This window comes from Falco rusticolus, chromosome 5 (assembly GCF_015220075.1).
Source record: "Falco rusticolus isolate bFalRus1 chromosome 5, bFalRus1.pri, whole genome shotgun sequence".
Lineage (NCBI taxonomy): Eukaryota > Metazoa > Chordata > Aves > Falconiformes > Falconidae > Falco > Falco rusticolus.
In genome coordinates, this window is record NC_051191.1 from 41,875,923 (window position 1) to 41,889,987 (window position 14,065).

General features: G+C 36.3%; 1 protein-coding gene across 1 annotated transcript in view; it reads left to right on the forward strand.

Annotated features, from left to right (window-relative positions):
* Positions 1–13,015, forward strand: part of YAF2 (YY1 associated factor 2) — a 28,946-nt gene extending 15,931 nt beyond the window's left edge. Inside the window, exons 3-4 of the mRNA XM_037389429.1 lie at positions 8,143–8,295; positions 10,962–13,015. Coding sequence (XP_037245326.1) covers positions 8,143–8,295; positions 10,962–11,199 — 391 coding nt within the window. The 3' untranslated portion in view covers positions 11,200–13,015. The remainder of the gene's footprint in view (positions 1–8,142; positions 8,296–10,961) is intronic.
* The last annotated feature ends 1,050 nt before the right edge of the window (positions 13,016–14,065 follow it).

The window sequence follows — 14,065 nt, forward strand, 5'->3', positions numbered from 1 at the left end:
TAGTTTTGAATTTGAGAAGACTGCATTTAAATGCTTTCCTTGCATTTGTTAGTGATTTTGAAAAGTGTCTTAAAATTTTAATGCTCTTTGAATTGTTACAGTAATATAACATGTTCCTGTGCATCACCTTGTTGTCAGAACTGCCTGCAGGAAGGTTCTACAGTAAAGTTGTTTTCTGTCCAAAGTTACTGAGCATTTGCAGTGGCTGAAGAATGCACATAGCTGGTTACTTGGCTTATGCGTGGTACTTTAGATATATTTCTATAGATCTGACTTTATATAGAAGTCAGGGGCCAACAGAGCTATCAAAAGAGGCAAGCAGTGTAATTATAGGTAAATGAAAGAAAAGCTTGTGTAATTAAAGTAAGGATGAATGCTTGAACAAAAACCTCTAGCTATCCAAATAGAAACCAGCTGCATTTCAGCATGACTTAAAAGTAGACATTGTGTAACCTTGTATATATAGGATAAGATAGAAGGAAAAATCAAAGGGGTAATAATCAGACAGAAACTGGAGGCATTGTCCTGATGATACTCTAGCAGTCATATTTTTGTGACTGTCAGAAGTGCACAGTTTTGGGAAGGTTGCTCTTTAAGCAGTTGTCCTTCATAAATAGTAAATGAAGAAGGTGGAATACAGGAAAACTTGCAGTGGTTTGAAGAGCTGATTGACTCTCTCTGATGCCTAGTGATGAGTTCTAGGTATTTTCTCCTAGAAACTGACTGAACGTGTTCTCTTATGTTTTGCCCAAAGATGCTTACTGCGAACACCTGACTTCGATTTTAGAGTTGCTACTACCTTAGTCAGAACTGTAACAAGCATTCTGGGTTTAATCCACAGTGCATCAGCATACCCTGTGTTTATAACGCAGCTTTTGGAATAAATTCCAAGACTTTCCCAAGAGACATTGTAAAAAAACCTGTGTGGAGTTTGTAAAGGTCAAAGTGGGTTTTGGTTTGGTTTTTGGGGGTTTGGGGAGGTGGGGTAGGGGGGTGTTCTCTTTGGCGTTCTTTTTGTACAACCAACTTTGCAAGATAACCTGTGTAAATGGATTAGTTACTGCTTGTGCAGTCTTTTGGCAACCACAATTTTGATAATTCTTGAAAAAAACTGGAAAGTAAAATCCAAGACACTGATTGACTGATCACTGGTTTCCAATGAGTTCTGCCACGCCTTGCTGGTGGGAGAGAATAGATTGCAGAAGTGTGAATGAAACTGTTATTCAAAAGCATCTGGACTCATTACTTGAGTCTGGTGCAGTGGGGGCCTTAAAGCAACGAGGAGTCGCTGATTGGGAACTTCCATTAACTTGGAAGCGTTTATTCTGTCCTGAATCACCTGAAAGGGAAGAATACTTTTTATTTAAAGAATGATGTGTATTTTTCATTTTTGTGTAAAGGATTCTGTGACCAAGGACAAAACAAAATCAGTGAGGTTTGTGTTCCAGATATTTCTAACCTCTCTTTCTTGAGGGATAAATCTGTTGTCTTGAACAAAAGGTCACTGTCTCCCTGCAGGGAAGAGAAGTTTAGATAAATGGTACTGCTTAAGGATTAGGGATGCCATTGAATGCAACCTCTTTAAGCCTCTGAAAGCTTTTTTTTTTTTTTTTTTTTCTCAAGAAGTGATGATCTTTTACAGTGGAGGAAAGGAGAAAATTTGTGTGCAAAGTTGAAATTATGGAATGTATGGGATATAATGTAGAGATTCTACATAAAAGCAGGTGACACATTTTGAAGAAATACCACAGACTTTGTTTTGCTCAGGATCTGGTCTTTTCTGGGAATGAAAATATGGTAGGGGATAAGATATTGCTGATCATCCTGAAAGCTTGAACTATTCTGATGAATAAACCATTCCTGGTATATAATAGTTACCTGTTCTGTTTGATAGTGTGAACATACTGGTTTCTTTCATTGGATCCTTCTGTCATTCAAAAGGTAGCTCCTTAGTATCTGGCAGAGAAACTTGAGTCTATGAACCAAAAATAGGTCAATACCATATTGGGCAGCTATGACATAACATCTTTCCATAGGAACAGTGTTTCACAGGCAATTTCTTACCAATTTCTGGGATGGGGTAAGGTGTGTGTAATTTCATAGGAAAGCAGGGAGGAAGAGGAATTTGAGAACAGAATTGTATGAGCTTACTGATAGGTAAGTAAAACTGGACTAGACTATTGCTCTAGTTATTGGAGGACAAGTGTGTGAAGTGACCAGAGCTCAACAGCAGACTTAGATATCTGGCTTAATGTGCGGTATTCTCAGTTTTTAGATATATTGCATGTGGCACTTGCTTTACAAATAGATAATTTGCTACTCCAGACAGGATAAGCCCCCAGCAAGGGCTTTTTGTCTGAACTGAAGCCAGGAGGTGGATGGACTTGGGAAAGGTAAGGAAAGGATTGTATTAAAATGGTAGCTGTGCTTGGCAGATATTATTCTGGATCCAGGTTATCTGTTTAAGAACATCATTCAGCTTGATTGAAAGCTGAGATAATGACATTTCCTTAATTTAGGCCCATTCTGTTAAGATTGAGAAATTGTAATTTTAATAATTCTGCAGTAGTAAAATACACAAAGCAGAGATTTAGTTTCAAGAAAGAATGTGCCTTTGAACAGATCTCCTACTCTTTAGAGTATCTGAACTCTGTAAACTGTACATTATTGATGACAATACACTTTTCCCATAACAGGTTGAAAAGGTGTATGTATTCAGCACTGAGATTTAATTACAGCATCTAGCTTTCCATATAGAAAAGCATAGGTTATCTGCTGAGACATGTGGGTACTGGGAGGATATGGGTGCTGGTTTTGTGTGGACCAGTCCAAGTTCAGTATGGCTCACACTGAATCAAAGTGAAGGTGTTGGCTGCTCTGTTGGACTGTTGATGCCTCTGTGCTGTGCTTCTTGGCAGTTTTACTTGCTTGGCCGCACTGTGTGCTGCTTGGCAGTCTTACTTGGTTGGCTCTGTGTGTTCAGGATGTTCAGCACCAAACATGAATTTTCTGTGAACGCTGCACACAGGGGTGCATCATGCTGATGCAGGAGTCGCTTGAGATGTAGGTAGATTGGGGATTCATTCATGGAAAAACTGTCAGTGTTAGCCACATCCTGCTCTTTGTTTCCAGACTGTAGCGGATGGACCCTAGTGCTGGTTTGGCAGCTAAGTAGCTCAGGTATGTCAGAATTTGAGCTCGTACTCTTAAATGGTATAGCAGACATTAGACTGCTTTATGGACTTGTGATGGCTGTAGAAGCAACACTGTGCAAATGTAGTTGTACTCTATATAAATTCAGCCAGACCCAAAATGCCTCAGCATTAAGCCAGTTTGGTTGTCTGTATGTTTGATGCACAAGTCTGGCAACCGGGTGTTTACTGTACTTCTGCTGCATATGTTAATTATTACTATTGTACATAGAATATTTATTTTTAATTTCTGTTTTCAAAACAGACCTGCTTTGTTGTAATGAGACCACATCAAATTGGTCAAAATTCTTTTTACATAGATCATTGGTGAATACCAAGTGAGGGGAATTAAGGAAGCATGTACTGCTGTGAGATGTCCAAAATGACTTAGGAGCAGGAAGGTATTGTACTGAGCTCTGGGAGAGGGAAATGACTTGGGGCAAAAGTTCCAGATACCGTTTGGTCTAGTTCACTCTGTCTGTTCTTGAATGAGTATTTTTAATCTCTAGGCATGTAAATTGTTATGCTATAAAGCTTTTTTTTGAAGAATGCCAACAGTGAAACCTAGTCCATCCTTCTCAATATTAAATATTTGTTCCCTTTAAGAGTATCAGTGCTGACTGAGTTTCTGCACACAAAACCCAAGCAGACCATTCTCTGCCTCTGGAAATACACGCTCTAAACCAGCAGCTAGATAAATCCTATCAGATAAAGCGTAGTCGCATCCTGCAACAAGAATAATGGAGTTAATGACAAGGACAAGAGGAGGTCCTTGTCATTTAGCATTAATGGGAATTGTAATGAAAACAAAAACTGTGTTCTTGAATGTTTGTATTACTGTCTATTGGCTTTTTAAAAATGAAACCTGTTAGTTTTCCTTATTTTTTAAAGGACATTATGAAGTGAGTATTTGTATGCAGGACCTTGAAAGCAACATTGGAATTTGGTAATTAATAAAGCCGTAATGGAAGAGGTTGGAATAGAAACATAAGTAAGAGTATGGTTGATGTTAACTTAGAAGAAAGGTAACACTGGGTGGAAAGGAAAACTAAATGATAGAGGAGGCATAGTATTTGGAGCTGTGATGTTTCGTGGTCTCTTGGAAGCTCAATAAATGAGTTTGTTGGCATGGCTGCAGTGCTTGGGGACTAAATAAAGTTCACCTCTGTTGGAAAGAATTGATAGCTGTTATCTTTTGTAATAGCATATGCCTCTCTTGATTAGTGGTCCATTTAAAATGACAGAAGTTAAATTATTAGATAAAAATGCGAAGATTTGAGGGGCTGACTATGCAATATGTATTGTATTTATGAACATTTCTGCCTGTAGTTCTGGATTATTCAGTTGTAAAGTCACTCCCCATAGTAAAAATGCTTGTAATTATAATGCAGGTTTATACAGCTTCTTTGTAAACACCAGTTAGCTCAGGTGCTCTTCAATATGCTCAAAAAGCAGATTACCATAAATATATTGATGAAATAAAAGATGATGCTAAAGTTGTCTGTATCTACTCTAATCTGTAGCAGCTTATTACAAAGAGTCTTTAAATAACTGATTTTGAAAACCAGTAATTTAAAATGTCATATTTTGGCAAATCATCAAAATCAATTTCCTGTTACAGGAATAGTTTTTCTTACATTTATCTCCTCTGCGAGAAAGCCTTTTCTGTATGAATTCCTTCATGCTTGAATGACATGATTCAGCTGCTGCTAAGTCATGAACAATTCTATCAGGTTAAAGCTTCACAAGTGGTAAAGTTATCTCTCGAAGCCTGCATGTTTTGTGAAGCACTTGGTTGCAGTTCAGTTCAGTGGCCCCTTTAGAGTACCTGGAAAAAAAATATAATTGAACGTTTGAAAGACACTCTCAGTGTTGAGAGATGTGAATTTATTTTTTCCTCAGTTTTTTAATATAAAAACATTGAATGCCTCACGAAGAAATCTGGAAGTGACAAAGTAGATAATAATGTTTAGAATATAGACACAACTGAAGGACAGCTATAGAAATGAAAAGATGGATGTTTAATTGGGAGGAATAAAGTAACAGGAGAATTCCTTGTCACAAGAAAACCACATAGAACCTCTTGATTAATTTTTAGTTCATCTTCCCAAACCTGATATCTCTGTGGACTTTTTCTCAACTGACTGTTCCTTGTGGCAAAGATCTTTTTTTGCCAGTCACATTTCTTTTATGGTACTAGAAGAAGTAGTTCTAAATCTAGGACTTTAGAACTAAGCTCAATTGCAGAGCTGTACTGTCATGGTTTAACCCCAGCCAGCAGCTAAGTACCCCTCTCCTGCCCCAGAGGGATGGGGAGGAGAATTGTGAAGAAGGTAAAACTTGAGGGTTGAGATTAGAACAATTTAATAATTGAAATATATTAAAACAATAATAATAATAACAACAACTGTAATGAAAAGGAGAGGGAAGGGGAGAGAGGAATAAAATCCAAAAAGGGAAGGGAGTGGGCAGAAAACCCAACTGACAGACAACACGGTTGCTCACCACGTGCTGACAGATGCTCATCTAGTCCCTGAGCAGTGATCAGCAGCCCAGGCCCCCTGCCCCCAGTTTATTACACTCAGCATGACACCCCATGGTATGGAATATCCCTTTGGCCAGTTCGGGTCAGCTGCCCTGGCTGTGTCCCCTCCCAATTTCTTGTGCCACTCCAGCCCTCTGGCTGGCAGGGCCTGAGAAACGGAAAAGTCCTTGACCTAGTATAAACATCACCCAGCAACAACTAAAAATGTCAGTGTGCCATCGACATTGTTCTCACACCAAATCCAAAATATGGCACTGCACCAGCTACTAAGAAGCAAATTAACTCTATCCCAGCTGAAACTAGGGCATGTACTCTAATTTCTATTATCTAGTTTGCCCTTGGGAATTGAAATTGTTGCAAATTGAGACTCCTAAAAGAGTTGGCTAAGAATATATTTTTCCCTCTCTGCACCTTTTTAACAAGTTCCTATGATCGTGGTTTTGCCCACAGTCCCGGGCAATAATTAATTCTGTGTTGACAGGTTCACTGCTGTTTTACTTCATAAGAAACATGTCAGATCATTTTCTCAGGTCACTATGTAGTAATGACAGGATTGTCACTTGGCCATCACCAGAAATATTATCTCCCTTTATCCCCATCTCCTGGAGCAATCTTCAGTTCGAGACAGATCATAAATTTTGTTTAAATTTCACAGGTGTTTTCCACCTGAAATGATAAACTTCTGCATCAATTACATCTTGGTGGTTCTGGTGGTGTTATGAACTATTAGGACAAAAGATCAAAACAATTCTGAGACTAATGTTCCTAAAAATGTCCTATGTATTCTGTCAGTCTAAACAGTTGTAGTCTACTGAGTCATTCTGGTGATTTTTAGGCTCTATATACTTTGTGATTTCCAAGGTCCTAGTTGCAGTGCTCTCCTGAAAAGCATGTAGTCATACATTTGCCGCTTGATACAAGCTGGATAGTTTTCAGTAAGTAATCTGTTGCTGATCTTCATCTTTTGTGAGTTGGTGTGGGCTTAGTTCAGGAGTGAGTGTGTGGTAGTCTAGCTTTTACCCCAAAGTTCTATTGTGTTGACATTTTTAATAGTCTTTTATTTTTTTTTTTTTTAACTTTGATTCATTATGAACTTGCTGTGAAGTCTCATGAAATCTCAACTGGTTTATATTAACTGCCTTTCCCACACTTTATGGGTTCTTGTAACTTAGCTTTCACTCTGTAACTGAACTATTGCAATCATTACTGAAAATATAACTTGCTAATGAGAGCTGCCTTGATTTTATGCTTTTGTTATTTTACTTGTCACTTCACCTAAGCAAGAAGTACCAGTAGCATGATCCTATGGGTTGAGAAAAATTAATATGCGTAAGAGCTGATAGCTTCCGTTGCTTTAATAACTGCTTTGTGTTTTCAGAGTATCACAGTGCATATAATTTGTGCTTTTTCTATTTAAGAAAATATCCACAAAACCCAGGAACTTGGCAGGGTAAACAGTTTTTTACAGAAGAAATTTGCATCTTCAAAGTCTCAATAGAATCACAGGACCTTCCTTCTTGTATGTCATGAGTTTAAATTTCTTAATTACAAAAATCTCAAAATAAAGAATTATACTTGCATTGGGGAGTGTAACATATTTCAAGTTAGATTATGGTATTCTAATACTGAATAAAAATGAAGCTATTTCCAAATATTTCAGAAAATGTAAAAATAATAAACTGTTGAAATTCTTTTGCCTGCTGTTCCTCTTCTCACTCTGGTTTTTAGTTTGGATCAAAATTTGGAAATGAAACCTGTGCTGTATATACTGATGGAATGTGGTCAGAAGGTTCTGTTGCCAGCTTTTAAAATATATATGTTCTGATAGCTGTACCCTACTAATATTAGTGCAGGGTTTTTTTTATTTCCAGTGAGCAACCTGATAAAAATGATACACAACAGGATTCGTCATTGCTTTCAATGAATTTGTTTGAGCTGAAAACACTGAAGTTTTATTCTATAAGGCCAATGGTGGCTTTAGCTCTGATACCTGGCTTTTTCATTTCTGTGATATGGATTGTATATTTGTGTATTGGAGTACACTCAAAACAGACCCCTTCATCATTTGAGGGGGCTGGGGGTGGGGGGTAAAGTATTCCTTCTGGAAGCTTCATTTTTTGGACTTTGTGTAAGTCTCTGTCTGATACGACAACTGGGAGAAGGCGGCAAAATACAGTCTTGTCTCTAAATCCTTAAAAAAAATAAATCTCATTTGTTGATAATGCAACTGAAACAAACTGTAATGGGTTTAAATTTTATATGATATTTTAATGAAGTAGTACCAGCAAGTAAAGTTTTAGCAGTATTTCTTTTTATAGTGATTGTTAATGTTAGTAACTGAAGTGTAGGAAGTTCAAGACTTGTAAAGTCCAAGCATTATCTGTGTCTATATATATGTGCACACAGGAAACCTCGACCTGTCTCTCAGCTGGTTGCACAACAGGTTCCTCAGCAATTCGTGCCCCCTACACAATCAAAGAAAGAGAAAAAAGACAAAGTAGAAAAGGAAAAAAGTGAAAAGGAAACAACAAGCAAAAAGAACAGTCATAAGAAAACCAGGTAAAAATTTTTAGAAATGTTTGCAGTATTGGTAAAACATATTTTGGAAAAGAAAATAAGAAAATGTTCTGTGATTTTACTGCTTTGTAAGTGTTGTGGCAAACTTTTTCAACAATAAGGCCAAATATTTGTGCGTGAAGTTTCATTGGTTTCGGGTGCCTATTAAATGTGAAAGAAAACCTGCAGTTTGTAATTTTGACCAGAAGATGGAGACCAGCTGAATATAGAGAGAAAGACTTGGATATTTTTATTAAAGGTAACAAATGTATTTCTCACGCCATACAAAACTGCAGTTAGGCAAATGGATGATACTAATCTCTGGAAAAGAGAGGGGACAGGAGTGAGTAGTTCTCACGCAAAATAATAGGAGAGAGAAAACTGTGTAAGAGTGGGAAAGTAACCTGGAATAAACTTTGAAGGGATGAACTAGGGTATAAATTAATGTGACAGGGTAAGGCATGTGTATTACCTAGTGATAAAAATCTCTGTGCTATATCTGGGATGCTGAAGGAAACCTTGGACTCTTAGAACAGAGAACATGAAATATTATGGTATGGACAAGCAGTTGTAAAAGCCTTGATCTTGCTGTAAGACCAGGTGGAAGGAGAGTGCAAACTTCAAAACAAAAGCAGCAAGTTTAAACCTAAACCTAAATCATCGCAATCTAAGCATAAAATTATTGTGGTAACAATGCCATGCCAAAGAAGATGAGAAGTATATGAGACATGATAAGACATGTAGTCTAAACATACGTGGGGGTAAGTATTGTTTGCAGCTTTTTTGGTGGGTGGTGGTGTTTGTTTGGGTTTTTTTTGTTGGGGTGTGTGTATGTGTTTTTTTTGTTTTTTTTTTTTTTAAACACTCCAAAGTAGACCAGCCAAGGAAGATCCTTAGGGATTATTAGTTATGCAGCAAAGTAGCAGATACTCCTCTTGTGCCTGAAATAGGAGGATCAGGACCAGAACCAAGGAGAGACTGAGAGTCAAGAGAGACTGTCATTAAGAAAGTCAGAGTTAGGATTAAGGACAGTGAGATGTTCGTTCTGTTTCTTTTTTTTCTTTCAATACTCAAATTTACTAGCTTAACTCAAGCAGCTGAAGTACTTCAGTTATGAAGTATTTGAAGTTAATTAAATATTGTAAATTGAAATATTGATGGTTGAATTGCAGCAGTACATTAAAAACATAAAAGTGAGGGAGGTAGGGAAAGAGGGAGAACATTTTAAAAATAACTAAAACAAAAATCTTGTACTAAAATACCAGTATTGAGATTTGCAGTAAGAATTGCCTTTTGAAATAACTAGGCTACTTTTTTTTAATACTTCAGACATTTCAATTATTCACAGAATTGATTCACTAGGTAGGATAGCAAATTAAGAATGCTTGATTAGTTTAAGCAGATTTCTTCAGTATCCTTGGGAAAGGATATCCTTTTCTCTTTGCCTTAAAACTTGGACATTATTGCTGGAAACGACCATAAAAATATGCATGCACAGTCAATATGATTAATAAGCTCCAGGCATGGGGTTGGTAATTCTGATTTATTTTTTTTTTCTCCATTCCCATGTTACAGAGCAGCAGATTTTCAGTTTTCCCTTAAATTCTTCAGTCATGCTACTTCTGCCTCAGGGGAACAAGATGTCAAAGCCTAGTTCTATTCTAGTGCAGGAAAGGCGTGAGGTGTTTCAGCTGAAGTGACTGGCAACCAGTTCTACTTCAAACAAAGTCAGATGATAGGGTAAAGGTTAGGGCTTTGCTGCTGGCACACTTGCTAACATGTGATGTCATTAATTTATTTTGTTGCAACTTGAGCTAGTGAAAGCTGTGGAGTCAGTTAAATGCAGAAAGCTATGCTGCTCATAACTGCTTGTATAAATTCAGCCATCTGGTGACAGTTTTTCATGGTAGTCAAAGGAAAGCAGTAAATTGAAAGTACTGTATGCTTGTCACTAGCAGAAATATGATGGCAGAATGGAAGTCAAAGCGTTCTTTGGTTCTTTCAGTTGTAAGAATCAGTTGAAAGATTAGATAAAGAGACTTACCCTATCAACACTGTGGATAATACTCGGCTCTGTGCATAACTGAAATCGCAACGTGTGCCAGGAATACCAGAGTTATACTGTGAACACAAAGTCCAGTTCAAATAGTTTACTAGCAGTCCTGGTGAGGTTTTGAAGTGAAGTAATACCAGCTGGAAGGTAACACTATCTGTGCTGTTGAATTCAAAAGACAGGCAGCAACATCTTCATTATTGAACATCATTCTTTATTCAGCAATTGTTGCTTAAGGCTGCTGCAGAGATGAATGCTTCTCTGGATCAAATTTATAACTTTCTATAGCCACAATAAAAAAGACTTAATTTTTAAAAGTAAAAACCTTCACGTGTGCAACAAATCCATATTGCTGCACAGTTACATTATTCATAAGGTCACCTTTTAAGTAATGTCAGGACAAGGTAGTGGGTTGTGTTCAGATATTGTAATGTAAAACATACTAGGAAACACTCCACCATAAATCCTTGCGGTATGTTGTTTTCCTATGTAGTACGTGTTGCACATGGCGGTCTCATGTACACATGCATGTTCTCCAGAGCTCCTAAAAAGTAGGAGGAAGACAAGGTAATAAGATGGTATGTGTACTTTTAATATGATTATTTGCTTTATGTAGGCCAAGATTGAAAAATGTGGATCGAAGTAGCGCTCAGCATTTGGAAGTTACCGTTGGAGATCTGACAGTCATAATTACAGACTTTAAGGAGAAAACTAAGTCACCACCTGCTTCCAGTGCTGCTTCTGCAGATCAACACAGTCAGAGTGGTTCTAGTTCTGACAACACAGAGAGGGGAATGTCCAGGTCGTCTTCACCCAGAGGAGAAGCGTCATCACTGAATGGGGAATCTCATTAAAGTTTATTTCCTCCAGTTTCTTTAGTCTCTTCTCTTCAAAACATACAAATACTTAACTTCTGTCACCTGTTACCACATTTTCATGACAGATTATTTATGCACAATTGGTATGTTGACTGGAACATAATTTATGCATTTAAAAAAGAAAAACGTTCAGTGGTAGAAACAATAATTTAAATGCAATCTACAAATGCTTACAAAGCATTTTGAGACCAACTTTTTAATATTCATGTGTAAAGGTGCCATGAAAATGTGGTTTGAATGTTCATTATGCAGTGTTATTGGTAAGTCCATTTTCACTTTTAGTTTAGTGAATTCTAACACAACTCTTGGAGTCTCTACTATTGGCATGTACTGAATTTAAATTTTTATGACATAGTTCAAGCTGCCTAAATATGTATTATTTGAGAATTGTGAAACATAGTTATATGTATGCAAGTCAAAGATCAACTTAATCAACTATTGCTGCAACAGAATTTTCATAATAATTATCTTCTTAAAAACACCTGCTGGTACTTGGTGTGGTTAAATAGGAAAAATGTTATTAAATAAAACATTTGTATGAATTTTTGCCAATGTTTGACACATTTTACTAGATTACTGTTACTGAATTATGTTGATGGTTTTACCAATATTTTTTCACACTTAAAACACTTATTGTAATGTTTACAAGCAAAATAGAAAACACATTCTAAGCATTGATTGGTTAACCATACAATTCAGGTAAAGTACTACATTGTCACTGTACACTGGTATTCTATGTTGTGTAACAAATATTGAACCTTAGATGACAATGCATTTGGCAAAAACTAACATTTGGAAATATGAAAGTTTGGAAAAGCTTTAAAAATAACAGAAGTGCGGTTCTCATTTCTGCTTAGTGCTGTTTCCTTGCTCCAAATTTATCTACTGTCATACAGTCACCTATGATTTCATTACACGAATATCAGATGTTGCACAAGAATAAGGAAATAACACTATTAATTTTTTGTTCCTCAATCAATTTCTTTAATATTGATTTGGCCTATTAGAATATATTACATTATAAATCACATGAAAAACCTCAGTACCCTACTTTCTAGCATAAACTGTCAACATTTATGCAATTAGCAATATACTGATACAGAACAGAACTATTTACAATCCCATCTGGTATTGTGTAAAATTACCAATAAAATATTTTTGTGAATACAGATTTTGCATTTTTGTTTACAACCAATAAGTGTTTTGATACACACATCCAAACCATGTATAGATTTTAATTTATAGGTTCAGGTTCAATACAAAAGTCCATTTAGCTCCTTTTAGTGAGGTAGTCCACTTAAACTCCTGTGATTCTTTTCTTTTTCATTCAAAGTAAATATATTTTTAAGCCCTTGTAAAAGTTGGATGGACCTTCTTGGTAGTGAATCCAGCCCCAAATTATTACCAACTCAAGATATAGCTTCTTAACAGCTAAAACAATGGATTTTTGTAGCCCCTGACAATTGTGATGTTTGGTGGTTTCTTGTAGTAATGTATTTTTCTGTTTTTAATGCAGTACTTCTACAGGCACAATGGTACTGTTCTATTTTGTAAGATGCTAGTTGTGAAATACAGTTAGTTGCATAAAATGAAAGTCTGATGTGATATCTGAGAACATACATACCTCATTCCTTGGTGTTGCTGTTTAAACTTTTTAGACATCAAATGTTAATTATAGGCTATTTCAGATGAATAACTACTGACCTGTTTATTATGTATTCTGCTTTATCATACTAAATAGGATGTCTGTTATTTGCCGTTACCTGGCCAAATCTTAGTATCTGTAAAACAATGCATTTTAAGGTTCTTAAATGTTTTTGGGGCTGGGCTGGTGTTCAGAATAACACACTAGTTTTTAAAAGAAAAATACATGCTTCTCAACTTTATTTTTTTATATTTTATTTTTAGGTGGGACTGTTTGCAGAATATACTGATGTAATGGATTACAAGAGGCTGAAACTGTTTAAAGTAAGCAGTTTAATGATAGCAAACCTCATCAGAAGATGTTTTATGAAATGTGTTTCTAATTTAGAATGTAATGAATGCTAACACATTTCAGAATTCCTTGCAAACAAATAATCTATTACTAGTAGTTCACTAAAATGGGAAAATTATTTTCATTTAACTTTGTGTGGATAAACCACCCAGCACTGCCAACAAGAGGTCTCTTTGTATCTTCAGAAATAAGTAGCCATTTGGTTTGGAAGAAAGGGGGGATGGAGTGGATTTTACTATGATTCAACTGTCTCTAAAGAATAATCTCAAAAGTGTGGTACAAGCATGGCTGTAATCAAAAAGAATGCAGGATATTCTGATGGTTGTTTAAGACCTAGAAAAGGAACTTCTAACCACAGATACAATGCAGGTCAGCTAGGATCTAAAAACTGAGCAGTGGTGGTATGAATTATTACGTTGCCAGTGTTTACATTGCAGTGATGCCTGTTTTGGCATTAAATGAAGTTAAGATAATTCTTGCCTGTTTGTGATTAAAGGGATGTGACAATACTGACAGCAGAGTAGACAAATTCTAAGTAGAATACGGCATTTGACTCTGTTCATGATGTTATAATTTAAATGAACTTCACTTTCATAATTTCTAAAGAATTCTGACTTGTAGTAAACCTAAATCCTTTTTCTAACTGTAAATATATTTAAAAGCATCTTTACTCCATTTATAAAAAGTGAAAATTTAATGTCGTTATGTGTTTTGATTAGCTATTTTTCTTTGTGACTGCTCTCTGCATAAGAACTGTTATTTGTTAAATCTGTGTATGCACCAGTCCTCAACAGCCATACAACCTGGGTTGTTCATGAAATGGTGACCCGACAAAGAAAAGTGTGA